Source organism: Panthera tigris, chromosome E3 (assembly GCF_018350195.1).
Source record: "Panthera tigris isolate Pti1 chromosome E3, P.tigris_Pti1_mat1.1, whole genome shotgun sequence".
NCBI lineage: Eukaryota > Metazoa > Chordata > Mammalia > Carnivora > Felidae > Panthera > Panthera tigris.
The window spans coordinates 15,572,062-15,592,420 of record NC_056675.1 but is presented as its reverse complement, the minus strand read 5'-3'; the positions used below and the strand labels follow the sequence as shown (position 1 = coordinate 15,592,420).

At 39.9% G+C, this 20,359-nt stretch overlaps 1 protein-coding gene across 2 annotated transcripts in view; it reads left to right on the top strand.

The window, feature by feature from the left end:
• Positions 1–19,568, top strand: part of TPST1 (tyrosylprotein sulfotransferase 1) — a 166,063-nt gene extending 146,495 nt beyond the window's left edge. For both annotated transcript variants that reach the window (XM_042972052.1, XM_042972053.1), the window contains 3 exons: positions 14,454–14,504; positions 17,036–17,082; positions 19,009–19,568. In XM_042972052.1, the coding sequence (XP_042827986.1) occupies positions 14,454–14,504; positions 17,036–17,053 (69 nt within the window). In that variant the 3' untranslated portion in view covers positions 17,054–17,082; positions 19,009–19,568. The remainder of the gene's footprint in view (positions 1–14,453; positions 14,505–17,035; positions 17,083–19,008) is intronic.
• Positions 19,569–20,359: the final 791 nt, after the last annotated feature.

Genomic DNA, 20,359 nt, shown 5'->3' with positions numbered 1-20,359 from the left:
GTCAACTTTTTGTTCTGGATGTTTGCAGAACTTCTCTAACATGAAAGAGAGAAATGCACTGGATGTTTGCAGAATTTCTCTAACATGAAAGAGAGAGACCAAAAGAAAGAGAAAAAGGGATCTCAGAGGAAATAAAAACAATGTAATGAGAAAAAGAAAATGTAAATGGACTATAATTAATGTTCTTATAGAAATAAGATGAAGAAACAAGAACAAGATGGGGGTTTTTAAAAAACAACAGGAACAGAGAATTTAAAATTTTGGAAACTAAAAATATGAAAGCTGAAATTTAAAATCAGTAAAAGAATTAGAAAAACAAAGTTGAGAAAATCTCTTAGAAAGTAAAGTAAAAGGACCAGCAGATGTCTTGGAGAGAAAAAAAAAATTAGAGGCTTTATTCATGTGGTCCAACATTTGACTAATTGGAGCAAAAGAGAAAGAGTGATGAGGAGGAAATTATTAAAGTTGTAATAAAAGGACATTTCCAGGAACAGAAGCACATGCATCTCCAGTACCACTGAGTGAAGAAAATGAGCCTCATCCAGGCACATTATCATAAAGTTATAGAACACTAGGGATAAAAAGAAAATTCTTAAAGCTTCTAGTGTGAAAACAAAGGTCACATAGAAAGGACCAGGAATTAGAAGGTATCAGCCTTGTGGGCGCCTGGGTGGCTCCGTCAGTTAAGCCTCTGACTTCAGCTCAGGTCGTGAACTTGTGGTTTATGAGTTGAAGTCTTGCATCAGGCTCTGTGCTGACAGCCTGGAACCTGCTTTGGATTCTGTCTCGCTCTCTCTCTGCCCCTCCCCACGTATGCTCTGTGTCTCTCTCTAAAATAAACACTAAAAAACTTTAAAGAAAAGAAAAAAGAGGGGCACCTGGGTGGTTGGTTAAGTGTCCAGCTTCAGCCCAGGTCATGACTCATGGTTCATGGGTTCCAGCCCCGCGTCGGGCTCTGTGCTGACAGCTCAGAGCCTGCAGACTGCTTCAGATTCTGTGTCTCCCTCTCTTTCTGCCCCTCCTCTGCTCACACTCTCTCAAAAATGAATAAATGTTAAGAAAAGAAAGAAAAGAAAAAAGAATATAAGCCTTGTCAACCCAAACGTGGGAAGCTAGAAGACAGTGAAGTAATGCCATAATTTCAAAGAGAAAGTTATTTATCTGTAATTATATAACCAGATAAACTTTCAATCAAGTATTAAGATAAAATAAAGGTATTTTCAGGGACATCTGGCTGGCTCAGTCAGTGGAGCTTGTGACTCTGGATCTTGGGGTTGTGAGTTAGATCCCCACGCTGGGTGTAAAGATTACTTAAAAATAAAATCTTAAAGACATGTGCAGGCATGCAATATCACAAAAGATTTGCTTATATATGCCTTTTCAGGAGGCATACTGAGGGGTATACTCCACCAAAGATGAAGGATTAACCAAGTAAAGGGAAGACCTGGGCAAGGGAATGGGAATGAAAACCAGAGAGGTATGGAGAATATACCAGATGACAGCAAAGGAAAATTCCAAGATAGCACCTGAGCAGGAGACCTAGAGAACAAGTAGTCCAGATGGAAGTAAACCAAGTGTTTCCGAAAGGATATTTTGTGAAAGGGGAAAAAAATGGAAGAGGGAGACGTAAATGCCAAGAATCATAGATTACCAAGAGCACAAGTCTCCCACTAAAGACAGTACTGCTAGGAATACATAAACTGTAAATGATGAATTGCCAGAGGCTTAGTGAATTTTTCCTCCATAGCCCCACAGGGTAAAGATAAGAGAAAAATCCCCTGGCGCTCTGACAGAGGGAAGGGAAAAGTAACCATCTTAAAATATGCTTGGGGGATACTCTCTAACAACGGCTTGCCCTCAAAGTAAACTATTTTACCAAAGTCTAAGCCACTTAGGGGAAAGGAAATACCCAGCTCCAACCCCCTCTAGTTTTTCTGTCTTACCTAAAGGGGTGGGAGGGGAAGCTGAGAAGCCCTTGTGCAGGTTCCAGCCCAGGCACACAGACTCACTAAAATACTTCGATGGAAACTATGGGGTTATAGAATAGTCTCCTCCACCCCGCAAACACACACACCCTACCACCACACCAGTCAATATCTTGTATAATGACAGTGGATTACTACTAAAAGAGCTACAATGCTCAGAGTCTGTTTTTAAAGGGAGTCTCTAGGGAAACCTCAAAACAACAAGAAGTTCAAAAACAAGGACACGTGAAGAAATTTTAGCCTCTGATAGGTACCCCTTCAACAAACAGTAAACATAGGCTGATTCCTAGCCAGGTAAGTGTAAATCCTCACACTGAAGGCGTATTTACCACAGTCCCTTTTACCCAGTACATCATGTCCACTTTTAACCAAAAAGTGACAACATGTGCTAAAAGTCAAAAACACAGTGGAAGAGACCACAGAAAGCATTCAAACTGGATTCATACATGCCAGAGGTTTTGGAATTATCATACGAGGAATTTAAAATAACTATGATGAACGTGCTAAGGATTTTGATGGGAAAAGTTGATAACATGCAAGAATACCTGGATGCAGGCACAGATAGAAACTAAGTAAGAATCTAAAGGAAATGCTAGAAGTCAAAGCCACTGTAACAGAAATGAAGAATGCTTTTGATGACTTATCGTAGACAGGACACAGCCCAGTAATGAAAAAGAATCAGCTTGCAAAACTGACATTTAAAGAGAAAAATGAATGAAAGAGAACAGACTATCGAAGAACTGTGGGGCAGTTATAAAAGACGTAATATATGTATAATAGGAATGCCAGGAGGCAAAGAAAGAAAAGGAACAAAAGAAACATTTAAAGTAGTGATGGCTGTGAATTTTCCAAAATTAATAACAGACATCAAACCATAGATCCAGAAAGCTCAGAAAACACCAAGCAGGATAAAGGCCAAAAAATCTACACGTAGGCATTATCATAGTCAAATTATGGGAAATCGAAAACAAAATCTTGAAAGAACCCAGAAGACAAAAGCACCTTACCTGTAGAGTAACAAGGATAATATTGGATTTCTCCACAGAAGCCATACAAGCAAGAAGAGAGTGGAGTGAAATATTTAAAGTGTTGAGGGTGCCTGGGTGGCTCAGTCGGTTGGGTGTCCGACTTCAGCTCAGGTCATGATCTCACAGTCTGTGAGTTCGAGCCCCGCGTCGGGCTCTGTGCTGACAGCTCAGAGCCTGGAGCCTGCTTCGGATTCTGTGTCTCCCTCTCTCTCTGCCCCTCCCCTGCTCATGCTCTGTCTCTCTCTGTCTCAAAAATAAATAAAAACATTAAAAAAAATTTAAGTATTGAAAGAAAAAAGTCCACCAACCTCAGGTCTGCAACCAGCAAAATTTTCCTCTGAAGGAGTAATACTTTCTCAGACAAAATTGAGGGACTTTGTCACCAATGGCCTGCTTTGTGAGAGATGATAAGCTCTTCAGAGAGAAGGAAAATAATATAGGTCAGAAATTCAGATCTAGAGGCACCTGCATGGCTCAATCAATAGAGCATCTGACTCTTGATTCCAGCTCAGGATCGAGCCCTACATAGGGTTCTGTGCTGAGCATGGAGCCTGCTTGAGATTCCCTCTCTCCCTCTCTCTCTCCCTCTGCCAGCTCCCCCGCTCACATTCTCTCTCTCTCTCTCTCTCTAAAAAAGAAAAACTCAGGTGCATAAAGGAAGAGAAGAAACATTAGATAAGGAATAAATGGAGGTAAAATAATATCTTTAATTTTTCTCATTAATTGACCTAGCAGATAACATTTTATTTAAAATAATAGCAACAATATAGTCAGTGATTATAACTTCTAGATAAGTGAAATGAATGACAGGAATGTACAAGGGGTGGGGAGGGAGGAACTGGAAGTAATCTTATTTATTTACACTACTTGTGAGTTATTACAGTGTCATTTGAAAGTAGACTTAGATTAGTTGTAAATATATATTGCAAGCTCTAGGATAACCACTGAAGACATTTTATTTTAACATTTATTCATTTTTGAGAGACAGAGACAGAGTGTGAGTGGGGGAGGGGCAGAGAGCGAGGGAGACACAGAATCTGAAGCAGGCTGCAGGCTCTGTCTTAGCTGTCAGCACAGAGCCCGATGTGGGGCTTGAACTCACAAACCGCGAGATCATCACCTGAGCTGAAGTCAGACACTTAAGCGACTGAGCCACCCCAGCGCCCCTGAAGACATTTTAAAAAGAAGTATAATTGACATGCTTAGAGAGGAGAGAAAATGGAATCACATAAAATGCTGAATTAAAACTAGAGAAGGTAAAAAAGAGTAGAAGCGAGAAAGTCCAAGGGCAGCAAAAAGAAAATAGTTGCAAATATCATAGGTATTAAACCAATTGTGTCAGTAATCACATTAAATGTGAATGGGCTAGGGGCACCTGGGTAACTCAGTGGAGTGTGCAACTCTTGATCTCAGGGTTGTAAGTTTGTAAGTTCAAGCCCCATGTTGGGTGTAGAGATTACTTTAAAAAATATATATATATTATATATATTTATTATAAAATATATAATATATATTATATATATCATATAAAATATATATAATATATATTATATATTATATAAAATATATATATACAAAATATATAAAAAATATATAATATATATATTATATATATATATGGATGGTCTAAATTAGGAGACAGATACTTCCAGAGTGCATTAAACACAAAACCCAACTATATGTTATCTACAAGTGTGTTATCTACATATAAGTTACTGCAGGTATGATACTGTGATATAAGAACTATATATTCAGTCCCCAGCTCCTAGAACAGAGCTCTTAAAACCCTTGTAGTTTCTGAGTGATAAGGGTGAAAGGAGCATCTTTTGTTATTCATAGTAAGCCCTTTTCAAGCACAACTGAGTTTAAAGAATTTTTTTTAAATGTTTATTTTTTTGAGAGAGAGACAGAGCACAAGTGGGGCAGGGGCAGAGAGAGAGGGAGACACAAAATCTGAAGCAGGCACCAGGCTCCGAGCTGTCAGCACAGAGCCCGAAGCAGGGCTCAAACTCACGAACTGTGAGATCATGACCTGGGCCAAAGTTGGACACTTAACCAACTCAGCCACCCAGGCGCCCCAAGCACAACTGAGTTTAGATTATTGAGTTACTTTATGGGCCCTTAGATAGCTTCAAGATGGGAGCTGGTTGCCAGAGGAACCAACCATGTGCTTAGAGGCTTGGAATTTCCAGCCCTACCTTCTCTAGATGCAGCGAGGAAAGAGGGGCTGGGGACTGAGTTGATCAACCACTGGCCAATGATTTAATCAGTTGTGCCTAAATAATGGAACTTCCATTAAAACCCTAAAAGAAGACAAAGGAGTCTAGAGAGCTCCCAGGTTAGTGAACACGCCCATGGACTGGAAGAGTGGTATACCCCATACTCCACAGAGACAGAACTTTTTGCCCTCAAGACCCTTCCAGACCTCATCCTACATTCCTCTTCATCTGGCTGTTTGTATCCTTTATAATAAACCAGTAATCATGAGTGAAGTGTTTCTCTGAGTTCTGGGTATTATTTGAGCAAATTATTGAACCTGAGGAGGGGATTGTGGGAAACACTACACAGGAGGCCTGGACTTGCATCCTTAACGTGTGGAGATCTGTGCTAACTCTTGAAAGTGAGGATTTCTTGGTGTGAAGAAAAACCCTACAATGGTATCAGAAGGACTGTGAGTAGAGAAAATAGTTTTCTTTTTTAAGTTTATTTTGTTTACTTTTTGAGAGAGAGAGAGAGCACACAGGAGGGACAGAGAGAGAGGGGGAGAGAGTGCAGAGTCTGATGCAGAGGCTCGAACTCAATGACCATGAGATCATGACCTGAGCCAAAATCAAGAGTTGGATGCTTAACAGACTGAGCCACCCAGGCGCCCCAGTTTTCTTTTAACAAGAAATTGTAGATATAAAGACACAGATAGATTGAAAGCAAAGGGATAAATAAAAGATATACCATGATAGCACAAATAAAAGACAGCTGGAGGAGCTTTCAGACAAAGTAAAAGACACTGTTAAGAGAAGAAAAAGAAAAGCCACAGATTGGAAGAACATTTTTGCAAAACACATCTGATAAAGGACTGACGTACAAAATAAGCAAATTCTTAAAATTTAGAAACAATTCAGTTAAGAAATAGGCAAAAGGGGTGTCTGGGTGGCTCAGTCGGTTAAATGTCTGACTTTGGCTCAGGTCATGATCTCATGGTTTGTGGGTTCAAAACCTGAGTCGAGCTCTGTGCTGACAGCTCGGAGCCTAGAGCCTGCTTCGGATTCTGTGTGTGTGTCTCTATCTCTGCCCCTCCCCCATTCATGCTCTGTCTCTCTCTCTCTCTCAAAGGTGAATAAATGTTAAAAAAAATTTTTTAATAAAAAAAATGGGCAAAAGGTCTGAATGGACAATTTGACACAGAAAATATATCACTGACAACTGAGCATATGAAAACATCGTATGTCCTTAGGGAAATGCAAATTAAAACAAGATACCGCTATACACCTACTAGAATGGCCAGAATCCAGAACACTGACAATACCCTAAGATTATGCAGAGCAACAGGAACTCTCATGCATTGCTGGTAAGAGTGCAAAATGGTACAGCCACTTGGAAGATAGCTTGGCAAGTTTTTTTTTAATGCTTATTTATTTATTTTGAGAGAGAGAGTTGGGGGAAGCAGTGAGGAGAGGGAGAATTCCAAGCAGGCTCCACCTTGTCAAGACAGAGCCGGATGCGGGGCTCAGTCTCACAAACCTCAAGATCGTGACCTGAGCCGAAATCGAGTCAGACCCTTAACCGACTGAACCACCTAGGCATCCCCTAAAATGTTTGTTTATTTAGTTTGAGAGAGAGAGAGCAAGGGAGGGGCAGAGAGAAGGAGAGAGAATCTCAAGCAGGCTCCACACTGTCAGCACAGGGCCCAGTGCTGGACTCAATATCATGAACTGTGAGATCATGACCTGAGCCAGAATCAAGAGTCAGCTGCTTAACCAGCTGAGCCACCCAGGCACCCCCAGCTTGGCAGTTTCTTATAAAACTAACCATATTCTTACTGTATCACTCAGCTGTTGCATTCCTTGGTATTTATCCAAATGAGTTGAAAACTTCTGTTCACACAAAACCTATACACAATGTTTCTAACAATTTTATTCATAATTGCCAAAACTTGTGAGCAACCAAGATGGCCTTCAGTAGGAGAATGGATAAATAAACTACTGTATGTCCAGACAATGGAACGTTATTTAGTGATTAAAATAAATGAGTTATCAAGCCACAAAAAGACATGGAAGAAACTTAAATGCATGTTGCTAAATGAAGTCAATGTGACAAGACTACATACTATGTGATTCCAAGTCTATAATGTTCTGAAAAAGGCAAAACTGGGACAGTAAAAAGATTGCATGAAGGTAGGGGCAGTAAATAAGTGGAGCGGGGCAGGGGGTATGATAATGGAACTATTCTGTATCTACTGTAATAGTGGATATGTGTCATTATGGAATCATCAAAACCCATAGAAACTACAACACAAAGACCGAACCCTAGTGCAAACTAAAGACTTTAATTAATAACAGGGTATCATTCCTAGTTCATTAACTATAACACGTACCACAGTAATGCAAGATTTTAATAGGGGGAGCTGTGGGGGAGAGAGGACATATATGGGGACTTTACTTTCTGCTAGTTTTTCTATAAAGCTAAAGCTGCTCTAAAAACTATAGAGTCTACTAATTAAGAAAAAGATGAGGTTATTACTAACTCTAAGACAACAACAAATTTGTGTAAGAAAATGTAAATAGGTGATATTTATAGTGTCACAATAATGGAAACTTACAGAATGTGACTTTAACCAAAAATTATTATGTAATTTTTGAGAGACTAGAGGAAAGGAAGTATTACTGGTCTGATATCCTCATCTCTCATAGTAGAAAGTCTGCGTAACATAAGTTTACATCCGTGATCCAATCTGAAGGCATTTCCTCCCCTTTGGCACCCAAGTCCATCTCCTCATATATCCTGCATCATCAGATTTTGCTCTCTAGTGGGATCTTTGCCATCAACAAACAAATATGCCCTTAGTTCTTCTATCTTAACACACACACACATACACAACATACTTCTTGATTCCAGTTGCCCTGCCACTGCCATTCCTTTCTTTGGTTCCCTTTACATCAAAACTGAAATTTTCTGTACTCCGTTTCCGGTTCCTCTCCATTCTCTGTCTTACATCCACTTCATTCAGAATTTTACAGCTACCATTCTATTCGTTCTTGTGAAGTTGATGGTGACTTTCATGTTGCTCTATCGAGTAGTCAATTACCATCGGAACTCCCAGCATCTTTTGATGCAATTGATTACTTCCTCCTTGATAGGTTTCCTTCACTTGGTTTTAAGGACATCACTTTTTAAGTTTTCCTTCTGTGTCATTGGTTGCTTCTTCACAGTCTTATTTGCTGGTTCTTCTTCTTCCTGACCTCTGAATGTTAGAATGCCCCCATATCTCAGTCTTAAGTCCTCTGCTGTTCTTTCTCTACCCTGAGCCCCAGGCTAGCATATCAGGTATGAAGGCTTTAAATGCCATCTGTAAGTTGATAATTCTCAAATTTATATATCCCAACCCAGACTTCTATGAACTCCAGGCTATATATCCAGTTGGTGACTTGACATTTTCATTTATTGTCTAATAGACATGTCAAGCTTAATATATCCAAAACTGAACCTACTGATCTTCCCCCTGAAAATATTCTGTAGTCAGAACATTTCTCAGCTGTGTTAATGGCAACTCCATATTTCCCGTTGGTAGTTACTTAGGCCAAAAACCTTGGAATTATCCTTGACTCCGCTCTGCTCTCTCACACCCTACATCGAGTCTGTGTAATTAGACATAATTAGAAAAATAAAAATCCACACACCCACCACTTCTCACCACCTCCTTGTCATCCTCTCCTGTCTGGATTACTACTGTAACCTCCATACTTCTATCCTTGGCCCTTGACAATGTAAACAGAGCAATTAGGATGATTCTTTTACTTTATTTCATTTTATTTTTATTTTAGAGACAGCGTGCAAGCAGGGTTTCGAAAGGGGCAGAGGGAGAAAGAGACTCTTAAGCAGGCTCCATGCTGAGCATGGAGCTCCCAACTCTGGGCTTGATCCCATGACCCTGGGATTATGACCTGAACTGAAATCAAGAGACACTCAACCAACTGAGCCACCCAGGTGCCCTACGAAGATCCTTTTAAAATGGAAGTGAATCATGGTACCTATTAGCTTCTCATTTCACTACATTGGACAAAATACTTAATTTCTCTGTGCCTTAATTGCTTCATCTGTAAAAAGGGAGTAAATAATACCTCCCTCAAGAGATTGTGGGATTCAGTGAGATCATACATATGAAGCACTTACTTAACATTAACCTGAGACAATAAGGTTTACCTGCTGTTCTTAGTATTTTATTTCCAGTGCACCCTGCAAATCAGGAACCTACTTTTGTCTCCTCATCATTCCTTCAGGGCTTGAGGTGTGAGGGTTCTGTAGGATTGTTTGGATCTGAGTGCCTAGCTCATTGCTGTCAAGTGCAGTCCTCACTCTGTTAGTACCAGAGAATAGTATGTCCAGAAACACCATTCATTTAACCAAAGGAAATTCCATTCCTAACTTTTCTGTTTTTATAAGCAATGTGGTGCTTCATTTCTGCACTAAATGGAATTAATTTGTCAGTAAAAGTGTTCTTTTTGTCAGCACTAAAGTTTCTGTCTTTTGAAGCATTTGTTCCCTGAAGGATAATCAAAGGAGGCATCTTCCCACGTAACTTTTTGATTGAGCCTTTTATCTGATGTCTTATCCTGACCGCTTTTTGGTTTTTTATTACATTTGTGACATCATATATTCAGGGGTGTTTTTTCTCCTTTCATGCAAGCCTTACCTTTCTGGAACTGTCAGTTCCTGGAAGACACCTATAATACTTGATGTTCCCACTCCTGTTTTCTGTCATGCCTTGCTGGTTTTTACAGTGAACTGAAAAGGGAAGGGAAGATTCAACCATAAGATTTGCTAGTGGTAATAAAATACAAACAGCATGTTATAATGAGACAGTGCTGGGTAGGGCCCTCTGAGCCTCACTCTGCCACTGACTAGCTATATACCCCCTGGGCTTTCAGTGAACCTCCTGCTTGAATTCTAGCATTGGAGGCTAGCTAAAAGAGAGGAGAGTCAGTTTCTGAGTCAGAGGATATGAAGAATATAACAAAAGTTTCTTGGGGACCTAACCCACTAACTGGAAGAGGGACTGGTGCAAATCAGACTTGTTCTGGTTCAGTAAAGCAGCCAGGGCACAGACCCTAAGCCTGAGTAGCTTATGCCCCAGGGAGTTTGTGGGACACAGTTCCATGAATAGAGGAAGAAGGAAAGACACCTGGGAATCTGGTAAAAAACAAAAACAAAAGCAAACAAACAAAGAAAAAACCCCATCCTATTGGCTTGAGCCCCTGTGCTAGATATAGTGGGTGCTTGCAGGCATGCACAGTGGAAGTCAGCATTAACATGCTACACACAGCTCCAGGGGCTTAAACACTTCCTACATCAGAAATCTGGAACAGTAATACAATGTTATAGTCAGTTACATCTCACTAAAATGGGGGTGGGAGGGACATGGTGCAGGAAGCTGGAACAATCTATGAACTGTGGTGTTAGGGTAGAACAAACAGGATTCTTACATGCAGATACTTCAGGGAGCAGCTAGGCCCGACGGCCCCTGCCCACCCATCCCGTGACCTGGGACCATTTGAGGGTATGAAAGAGGCGATGGTAGCTTTTGAAACAGTCCTGGTAGATGCAGTGTTGTTATCTGGCACCCGCTGTATCTTCCATTGTGATGCATCTCTGAGGAAATACCTTATCCAAAAGTCGGATATTTCTGTTTTAATTTTTTTAATGTTTATTTTTGAAAGAGAAAAAGAGAGAGAGAGTGCATGAGCAGGAGAGGGGCAGAGGGAGAGAGAGAGAATCCCAAGCAGATTCCTCGCCACCAGCACAGAGCCCAACTTGACTTGAGGCTCAAACCCAGGAACCGTGAGACCATGATCTAAGCTGAAATCAAGAGTCAGACACTTAACTGACTGAGCCACCCAAGCACCCCTGATATCTCTGTTTTATTTTAGGCTTCTTAGGACTGTAGCAGAAACCCCAAAGAATGAAGCAGGTTTTAGACATTGCAGAGAAGAGGCAAAAAGTACATTGATTCTCTGAATTTCAGAAGGAATGCTGCTACTTTTAGAAGTGGATCAGTCCTCACCAAGTAAAAATCCTTTAGGTCTGTGAGCTTTAGGATTCACCATTTAGAAGATTTCTTTGTGTTCTGAGGGGCTACTCAGTGACTCTCTTCCTAAGAACCATCTGTAGTTTCTTGCCATACTTTGTCAAGTTCAGCAATTCCCTAACTTTGGCTACTGGAGACCTTCTTTACTTTTGATTGACACTAATAGCTCCCAGGTTTTGTTTTGTTTTGTTTTGTTTTGTTTTGTTTTGTTTTGTTTTGTTTTGCTATTGCAGTGTTGAAACAAACATCTTTATATTTAAAGACTGTGTACATGTGTGTGTGTTAGCAGTAGATTTTTAGCAATAAGTTACTGACTTAATTTGTTCAGTTTTATTCTTGAAATATAACATACACAGAGAAAAGTGCACAAATCATAACTCTATAAATGATCACAAAATGAACGTAGCTTCATAGTTGCTACTCATAATATCAAGACAGAAAATTCCCAGCACCCTGGAAGCCTCTTTCATCTCCCTCCCTCCTTCCCAGAGTGAACAGTATCCTGATTCCTAACATCACGAAATTGTTTCCGCCTTTTTACAAACTTTAAAATACAGTAAAACCTTGGATTGCGAGTAACTTGTTCTGCAAGTGTTCCACAAGATGAGCAAACATTTCTAATAAATTTTAACTTGATAAACGAGCGATGTCTTGCAAACATCACATGATCACAAGTGAGCCAGTGGTTCTTCTCTCTCTCTCACTGTCACTGTGGGATTGTGGGTGATCATCTCCCATGCTCAGATGCTCAGTCTCAGGCTGCAGAGTTTGGCAGAAATCAGTGATGTTTCAGAACACTGGAAGGTGCCCACAACTGGCACTAGTGTATTTTTTGCCACTTCAAATCACCTGTGGACAGTCATTTGCTTTTCCAGACAAGAGCAGGCGTAGGAATGCTTTGGCTTCATTCTAAGTCAGGCTGCCTGCAGATCTAGACCCTTTCCAGTTACATTAAATACAGTCCATGACAAGAGCTTGGTACTGTACTGTAGTCAACATCCGTGCGAGCATATACAGTGGCCCCCGTGCAGAAAAAGATTCCATTGACCCAAGAGACAGCAGTGATTCCATTAGTGATAGTGAAAGTCGTCCTACACAATAACCCCCCTCTCCCTTGTCTCCCTCACACCAGCCACGAAGGTTTTCAAAGGTAAGTGCAGGTTAATTTGTTTATTTTTCTTTATATTTTGTATTTTCTTTATTATTTTGTATTATATTACCGTATTATAATCATTTTTATATGAATATTTTGGGGTTGTAGAACAAATCATATGAGTTTCCATTATTTCTTATGGGGAAATTTGCTTTGATATACAAGCACTTTGGATTACAAGCATGTTTCCGGAATGAATTATGCTCACAAACCAAGGTTTTACTGTATTTTAAATGGAGACATGTATATCATTTTTAGGCATCTGGCTTTTATCCCCCTTGTCATTATGTGTTGTTGTCATTGATGTTATTGTCATAGCAGTAGTTAATTTTTCTTAATTGCTACTCAGTGTATCATTATATACTACATTTATTTATTTATTCATTCTAATTGCATTGCTTGCAATGCCACCTTTGTCATAAACCAAGTATTTGTATACAGGGGTCTGTTTCTGCGTTCTTCATTCTGTTCCATTAATATATTTGTCTGTACTTGTACCAAAGCCTGCCTTTAACTTAATTATATATATATAGAATAGAATATATATAATAATTATAGCTGTATATGTGTGTGTGTTAGCTGTATAATTGGCTTATTTATAGCTGTATAATATAGCATCTTAATAACTAGAATAAGTCCCCTACTTTGTTCTTTTCAAGATTACTTTGATTATTTTTGGCCCTATGCATTTCCTTAGAACTTTTATAATCAGTTTGAAATTACCCCTGCCCCCTCCACCCAAAATAGTATGCTAGAATTTTAGTCAGAATTCCTTTGTTGAGGAGAATGAACATCTTTACTATATTGAATCTTCCAGTCCCTGAGAATGCTATTTCTATTTATTTGGTTGTTAATTTCTCTCAATAATGTTTTATAGTTTTCTGTGTAAAGATCTTATACATCTTTGTTTAGATTTATTCTTAGGTATTTAGGGAGTTTTTTGATATTGTTATAAATGATACTGTTTTTTATTTTTATTTTTTAATGTTTATTTATTTTTAATTTTTTTTAACGTCTATTTTTGAGAGACAAAGAGCACAAGCGGGGAAGGGGCAGAGAGAGAGAGAGAGAGGGAGACACAGAATCCAAAGCAGGCTCTAGGCTTTGAGCGTCAGCACAGAACCTAACACAGAGCTCGAACCCATGAACCGTGAGATCATGACCTGAGCCTAAGGTGGACACTCAACGGACGGAGCCACCCAGGCGCCCCTTTAATGTTTATTTTTGAGAGAGACAGAGACAGAGTACTAGTGGGGGAGGGGCAGAGAGAGAGGGAGACACAGAATCCAAAGCAGGCTCCAGGCTCTGAGCTGTCAGCACAGAGCCCAGTGTGGGGCTCAAACCCATGAACCATGAGATCATGACCTGAGCTGAAGTTAGATGCCTAATTGACTGAGCCACCCAGGAGCTTGTCTTTTTTTTAAATTATTTCCATACACGTAATTTTATATATTGATAAGAGTTAAGTTTTTAATTGAGATTTTTTAGGTTAAAAGTGTATGATTTCAGAATCATCTAATATTCAAAATATTATGAGGGTATAGGGTACATTAAGAAAAGCAAATTTGGAATAAATCTAGAGTTTGTAAGGGTGGAGATTTCAAAAGGAAATCAGGAGGAGCCTGTTCTTAAGGTGTGTGAATTCTGTGTTGGTTGCTTGAGAGAGATGGCCCAGGGCTTGCTTTCTCTCTCAGCTAAAATGATTGGAGCTTGGAATGTTGGGTGCTTATTTTCTTGTTCAGATACTCTGAGCCCTCCCTCTCCCAGCCAGCACTCAGGCAAAATGTAGAACAGGTGGGGCCAGAGTACATGGGAATTTCAGTTAGTCCTTCAATGCTAGCTGGTTTTGAACTGACAGGCTTCCTCCCATTCTAAAACTGACCAGGACTGAAGCAGTAAATTCATCCACCATCAAGCACTGCCAGCATCCTGAAGTGAGGATGACAGTATCTTTTTCCTTAAACTCACACTTGGCTTTGTTTTTCCAGGTCTATAAAGGAGAATTTCAGCTACCTGAATTCCTTAAAGAAAAACCTCAGGTACTGTATCTGCTCCCTCTTCTTAATGTGATAGATGAGCTCTTGTGTTGAAGTGATCTTTTTAAAGAGTGCTGTGCTGGTCATAGAAAGATTGGCCTCTGATAATTGTTGGTTTTAACAGTCTTACTTTTTAACACAGTCTTACTTTCAGATAGCTCAGTGTCTTCCAAAATTAAGGAAATGCTTTATTGATAACTAAAATCCAAATGCTTGAGGTCACTTACAAGCTATATAGTATTCCACATATAAGGAGCCTGCCTTGGTGAATCTGCTCCAGCCTTCTGATATCTAACTTGAAATAACAATCTACTCTGTTCTTATATACATCCATGCCTTTTAACTTGTCTTATTGAAGATTTGTGAATTCGTTATATACACATCCATCAGCCCTCAACTACAAAGCCCCCAAGTTGGGAAAGGATGGTGAGAATTTGAAGATTCGAACTTTTCCTTTTTAAAAGATTAATAAAACAGATCCAGAGTTATCCTTGTAATGTCATGCCCTCACCTAGTTGGGTTTCAGTATCATTTCTTGAGTTGAAGAGAAACAGGCATGGTTGCAGCTGATACAATGTACCTGAAGTAACCCAGAGTATCCTGCATCTGAACATCATCTGCCTTCCTATATCGTGGTGGGGGAAAAATTGTTAACTCCCTCATGAGCCCAGCAGAAGACTTCCCTTTCTAGCCTAGTGATAATATGTGTTGCCTCCAGGCTTCTGCTCTCAGTAATTAGCTTGGAATTAGGAAATGAAGACTCAGCACTGAACTTAGTTTCTAATATCTTTCCAGATATGGGTTGATGAGGGAACCATACCACCTCACAGACTGTGTGAAGTCGTGTCGCCCAGAGCAAGCCTGGAGCAAATGGGCTGGGCTCTCTAAGAAAGCTGTCTTAGACAAGAAAGAAATCCTTGTCTAATAACAGTCAGCCATGAATAGTTGATACCTTTTACTTGAGAATTTCAAACTACTTTCAAGGCATGTTCTTACTAGCATCTATTTAGTTTTAATCCACCCATGCATTCATTTTATTTATTCAACAGATGTTTACTAAATTTCTGTTATGGGGAGAAGTTGGAAAAGTCCTTAAGAGTCAGAGGAAAAAAAAATTTTTCTCAAGGAACTTCTGATCTCCCCAAAAGACTGTGACCAACTTTTGCAGACAAGGGAGCACAGGGCCCTGAGCCTAGGCTGGGCATGATGTCCCAGAAACCTGGATGGATTCATGAATAGGCCATCACTCACTTGCAGGCTGTGGCATTTAGAGCCAGAGAATAATCCAAGAGGCAAGTCTTAAAAGAATGTCAAATCCAAAGACTGTTTTGCATAAAAAGTTTGAAGGAGTCAAGAAAGGGAATTTGAGGCTAAAAGGGATACCTCTGCTTCACAGCATACTCAAAAATCATTTCCAGACAGATTATAGACCTAAATGTGACAGGCAAAAAGTAAAGTTTTAGGAGACAATAAAGGAGAACATCTTCATGACCTTAAGAGGGAAGGATTTCTTAAATCATAGAAAACACTAATCATTGATTTTAAAATGGATAACTTGGACTCCACTAAAATTGATCATATTTACTTATTATTAAAAAGCATCATAAAAAGAGCAAAAAAGTATGCCTTAAGTGGGATAAAATAATTGAAGCAAAGGACTCCTCTGTAGAATATGGAGGGTTCCTACAAATCAGTTAAAAAAAAAAAAAAAACTGCACAAAAGGCTTACAGGCATTTCACTCACCTTATTCTGGTTAGTTTAATGCATCATACACACATACTTAGAAAAAGGGCTGTAAAAGACTGACTTAACTAATCATAAATGATAAAACTGAAACCCACAGAACCCTCAGGTTTGCTATTCAGCTAAAAAGGCTCACAGAACTCTGCAAAGCACTGTATTTGCAAATATAGTTTGATTTTAAAGGATACAAATCAAGATCAGCCAAATGAAGAGACACGTAAGACCAGGCCTGGGAGGGTCTCAAACACAGAGCTCTGCCCATTCGCCGTGGAGTCTGGGTACTTCTCCTTCCCAACAGCATGTCCATGTGTTCACCAAACAGGAAGCTCCACTGGTCTTTAGCATCCAGAGTTTTTATCGATATCTCATTACATAGATGTGGTTGATTGAATCATTGGTCATGTGATTGAATTCAATCCCAGTCAATGTCCGCTACCCAGGGGTTGGGCTGGCTCAGAGTCCCAGCTCTCTGGTGAAAGGTTTGGTCCTTCTGTGACCAGCTTCCATCCTGAGTTATGTCGTCTCAGCATAACTCAAGTATGATCCAAGGAGCTCCTGAATTAACAAAGACATTCCTGTTACCTGGGAAAATCCAAGAATTTAACCTCCCTACCAGCAACCAGGGACAAAGGCCAGTCAAATTCTTTATTATACAACAGTTGCAGACTGAGTTCATTAGAAAATCTGTGATCAGAGCCTGCAAACTACACCTGATATTTCAGTGGGAGCAGTCACTTTTCATGCTGACCAACTTCAAGGACTTTAAAACATCTTTTGCTTCCTTTGACAGACTGAGGAAGTGGAGTAGCAGAGCCAGGAACCTCTTACATATATGAGGTGAGGGTTGGGGGACATTCCTGGGTCTTTGGGTTTCCCTGCTTAAGCTCTCTTAGGAGGAGGTGTGGCTGGGGTGGGTGGAGAGCACAGCTCTGGAGTCAGTCGGCCTGGGTTGGAATCTTGGTTCTGTGGCATTGAGCAAATTGCTTCTCTGTGTCTTACCTTCCTCATCTGTAAAATGAGGACTAATAAATAAGATTATTAATACATAAGAGAGTAGTAGTAAGAATTAACCACAATAATGTCTACAAAAAGCTTGGCACCTAGTAAGCGCTCAAATAGTGTTAGCCGTTATTTTTAATAAAAGGAGGGGCTTAAGATGATAAAAATAACATTTTCTTTTAATATGAAAGGGATCTGGAGACCATTAACCCCAATCACCTATTTGCAGATAAGGAAACTGATCCTAGAGAGAGAGCAGGTTGTTTGTCAAAGTCACATCACAGGAAGGTGAAAGCCAAGGCTTCTTCCACCACCCTGTGGTGCTTTCATTTGGAACGTGAAAAACTTTTTTAAAAATGTGATTTTTTTCTTACAGTCTTACTTGTTGTTTTATTTTTATTTATATAATAACAGTGGGTTGAGTGCATACTCTACACCAGGCATAAAGTATCAAGCATTTTGGGGCGCCTGGGTGGCTCAGTCAGTTGGGCAGCCGACTTCGGCTCAGGTCACGATCTCGCGGTCCGTGAGTTCGAGCCCCGCATCAGGCTCTGGCCTGATGGCTCAGAGCCTGGAGCCTGCTTCCGATTCTGTGTCTCCCTCTCTCTCTGCCCCTCCCCCATTCATGCTCTGTCTCTCTCTGTCTCAAAAATAAATAAAACGTTAAAAAAAAAATTTAAAAAAAAGTATCAAGCATTTTATATATGTAATATAGAAATGACATATTATATGACATATACTATATAATTTATATAATATGATACATTCTTTCAGGTTTCAAACCACTCTGGCAAGTAGGTGGTATTATTCCTGTTGTACTGATGAAATAATTGAGATTGAATAATTTGAATAAGAGATTTTTATGACTTGCCAGGTGTTAGTGGATAATAGACAAAAAGCACATGAACACTGCTAAGCCATGTCAAAATCATGGATGGCAGCGAGCTAGTAATATTAATGAGTTTCAGGATTTATGAATGCCTTTTTCCTGAGGAGCAAATGCTAAATGTTAGACATATATTCTATGGACTTGTATAACTGCAGTTATCAGGCCTTGGATAATTTTGTTGATCCAAGATACTTTAAAATCTATAAATTCCCTCCCTGCAATACACACACAGGGATTCGTTTATTGACCAGCTGTTTTACAAGACAGAATACAATGTCTGTTGACTTCAGCCTCCGAGTTGCCTCCAGAGCATCATTTCATCCTTGCATTGCTCAGTGCGGCCTGTAGGTGCCCATATACAATGAGAGAAGGACTCAGAAGAAGCGAGGAAGACAAAGCATCTCAGAACAGATGATAGTCTTTCTTCTTGTCTTTTGAAACCTTTTGGCATTTGAATATGACAGTCACTGTGTTCTCTAAACTTCCTTTAAAGAACGTTGGTCTCCACTTTTTTAAAACGAAGAGTCAGCATGTTGGACCCCTGAACATGCATCCCTACCAGTGGCCCCGCAGTAGCTTCAATTGCAGATGACAGTTGCAGTCACTTAGAAATGGGCAGGAGCAGCCCTTGCTTTGGCTGCCGTCTGCTTGTTTCGCGTACCCAAGCTACTGGCAGGCATCTAAAAGCATCGCAGACTGAGGGAGAGTGTGCCTCTTTGGTCGTCCTTCTGAGGCAGCTGTTCTTGTAGTTATCTGTCCTCCTCCCTGTCTACCTGGCTCACACCAGGACCACAACTGGGAAGGAGGCAGTATGGTGCAGGGGAGAGCAAAGCGTGACTCCACACCTATAACCAGATTCTATTTGTTTGCCCTAGGGGAGACTGCTGCCTTTTCAACAGAAGGGAATTTTCTAGGACTGGCCGTCCCCTGCTGAGATCAGTGGAGCGTATGTACCATGGCCCGCATCTCCTGTTCACTTGCCAGGCTCTCCCCACCGAGAGGGTGGGAAGTCGGTACACATTTGGGCCTTCCTGAGTGATCTGCTCCCTGAGTACAGTGCTCTTGATCCTAATTACGTGCACAACCCTGTGGATACGAAGTCCAGAGGGAACGTGTGCTTTCTGTTAAAACTGCTCTGGTCCTCGTCTTTTCTTACCAGATTCCAAACTTTTGTTTCAAGGGGAGGGTTTTAAAATGGGATTCTATAAGCAAAAATTGGGCAGTTTCATCTTGGAATAGGTTGTCTGTACATGTTCTAATGTTTTGTAGAACACTTCCTGTTTAAATGTATTGATGTGGATAATATTAAATATCTTAATTATTTAAATAATTCATTGTATTGTTTTTGAGAAGTTGAGGAATTACCGTATACATTTACAACTTAATGACTTTTGTATTTTATTTTTCAAAATAAAAGCTTTAAATGTGTGAAGCATTCTGGTGGTTTACATGTTTTCATTACTGTGATTTCAGAGAAGCAGGAAGCCCTTATCAGAGAAGCCAACGTTTCTTCAGTTGGCTGTATTGTAGATAATCCCTCCTATGCATCAAAACTTTTTTCAATGAAGTTTTTAATTTTAATTCCAGTAGACTTAACATACAGTGTTATATTAGTTTCAGGTGTATAATACAGTGATTTGACAATTCTGTATGTTACTCAGTGCTCATTAGTGTACTCTTACCTATTTCACCCATCCCCCCACCCACATCCCCTTTGGTAACCATCAGTTTGTTGTCTATAGTTAGGAGTCTGTTTCTCGGTTTGTCTCTCTCTCTCTCTTTTTTTCCTTTGCTTATTTGTTTCTTAAATTCCACATATGAGTGAAATCACATGGTATTTGTCTTTTTATGACTCAGTTACTCTCCAGCTCCGTCCTTGTTGTTGCAAATGGCAGATCATTCTTTTATATTTCTGAAAAATATTCCAATGTGTGTGTGTGTACCTATGTGTGTATATGGATACCACATCTCTATCCATTCATTAATTGATGAACACTTGGGCTGTTTCCATAATTTGGCTGTAGCTTATAAGTAATGCTGCAATAAATTCTGCAGAGGCTGCAGTAGTTTGCATTCTTACCAACAGTGCAAGAGGGTTCCCCTTTCTCCACATCCTCGCCAACACCTGTTGTTTCTTGTGTTGTTAGTGTTAGCCATTCTGACAGATAGATGTGAGGTGAAATCTCATTACAGTTTTGATTTGCATTTCCCTGATAATGAATGATA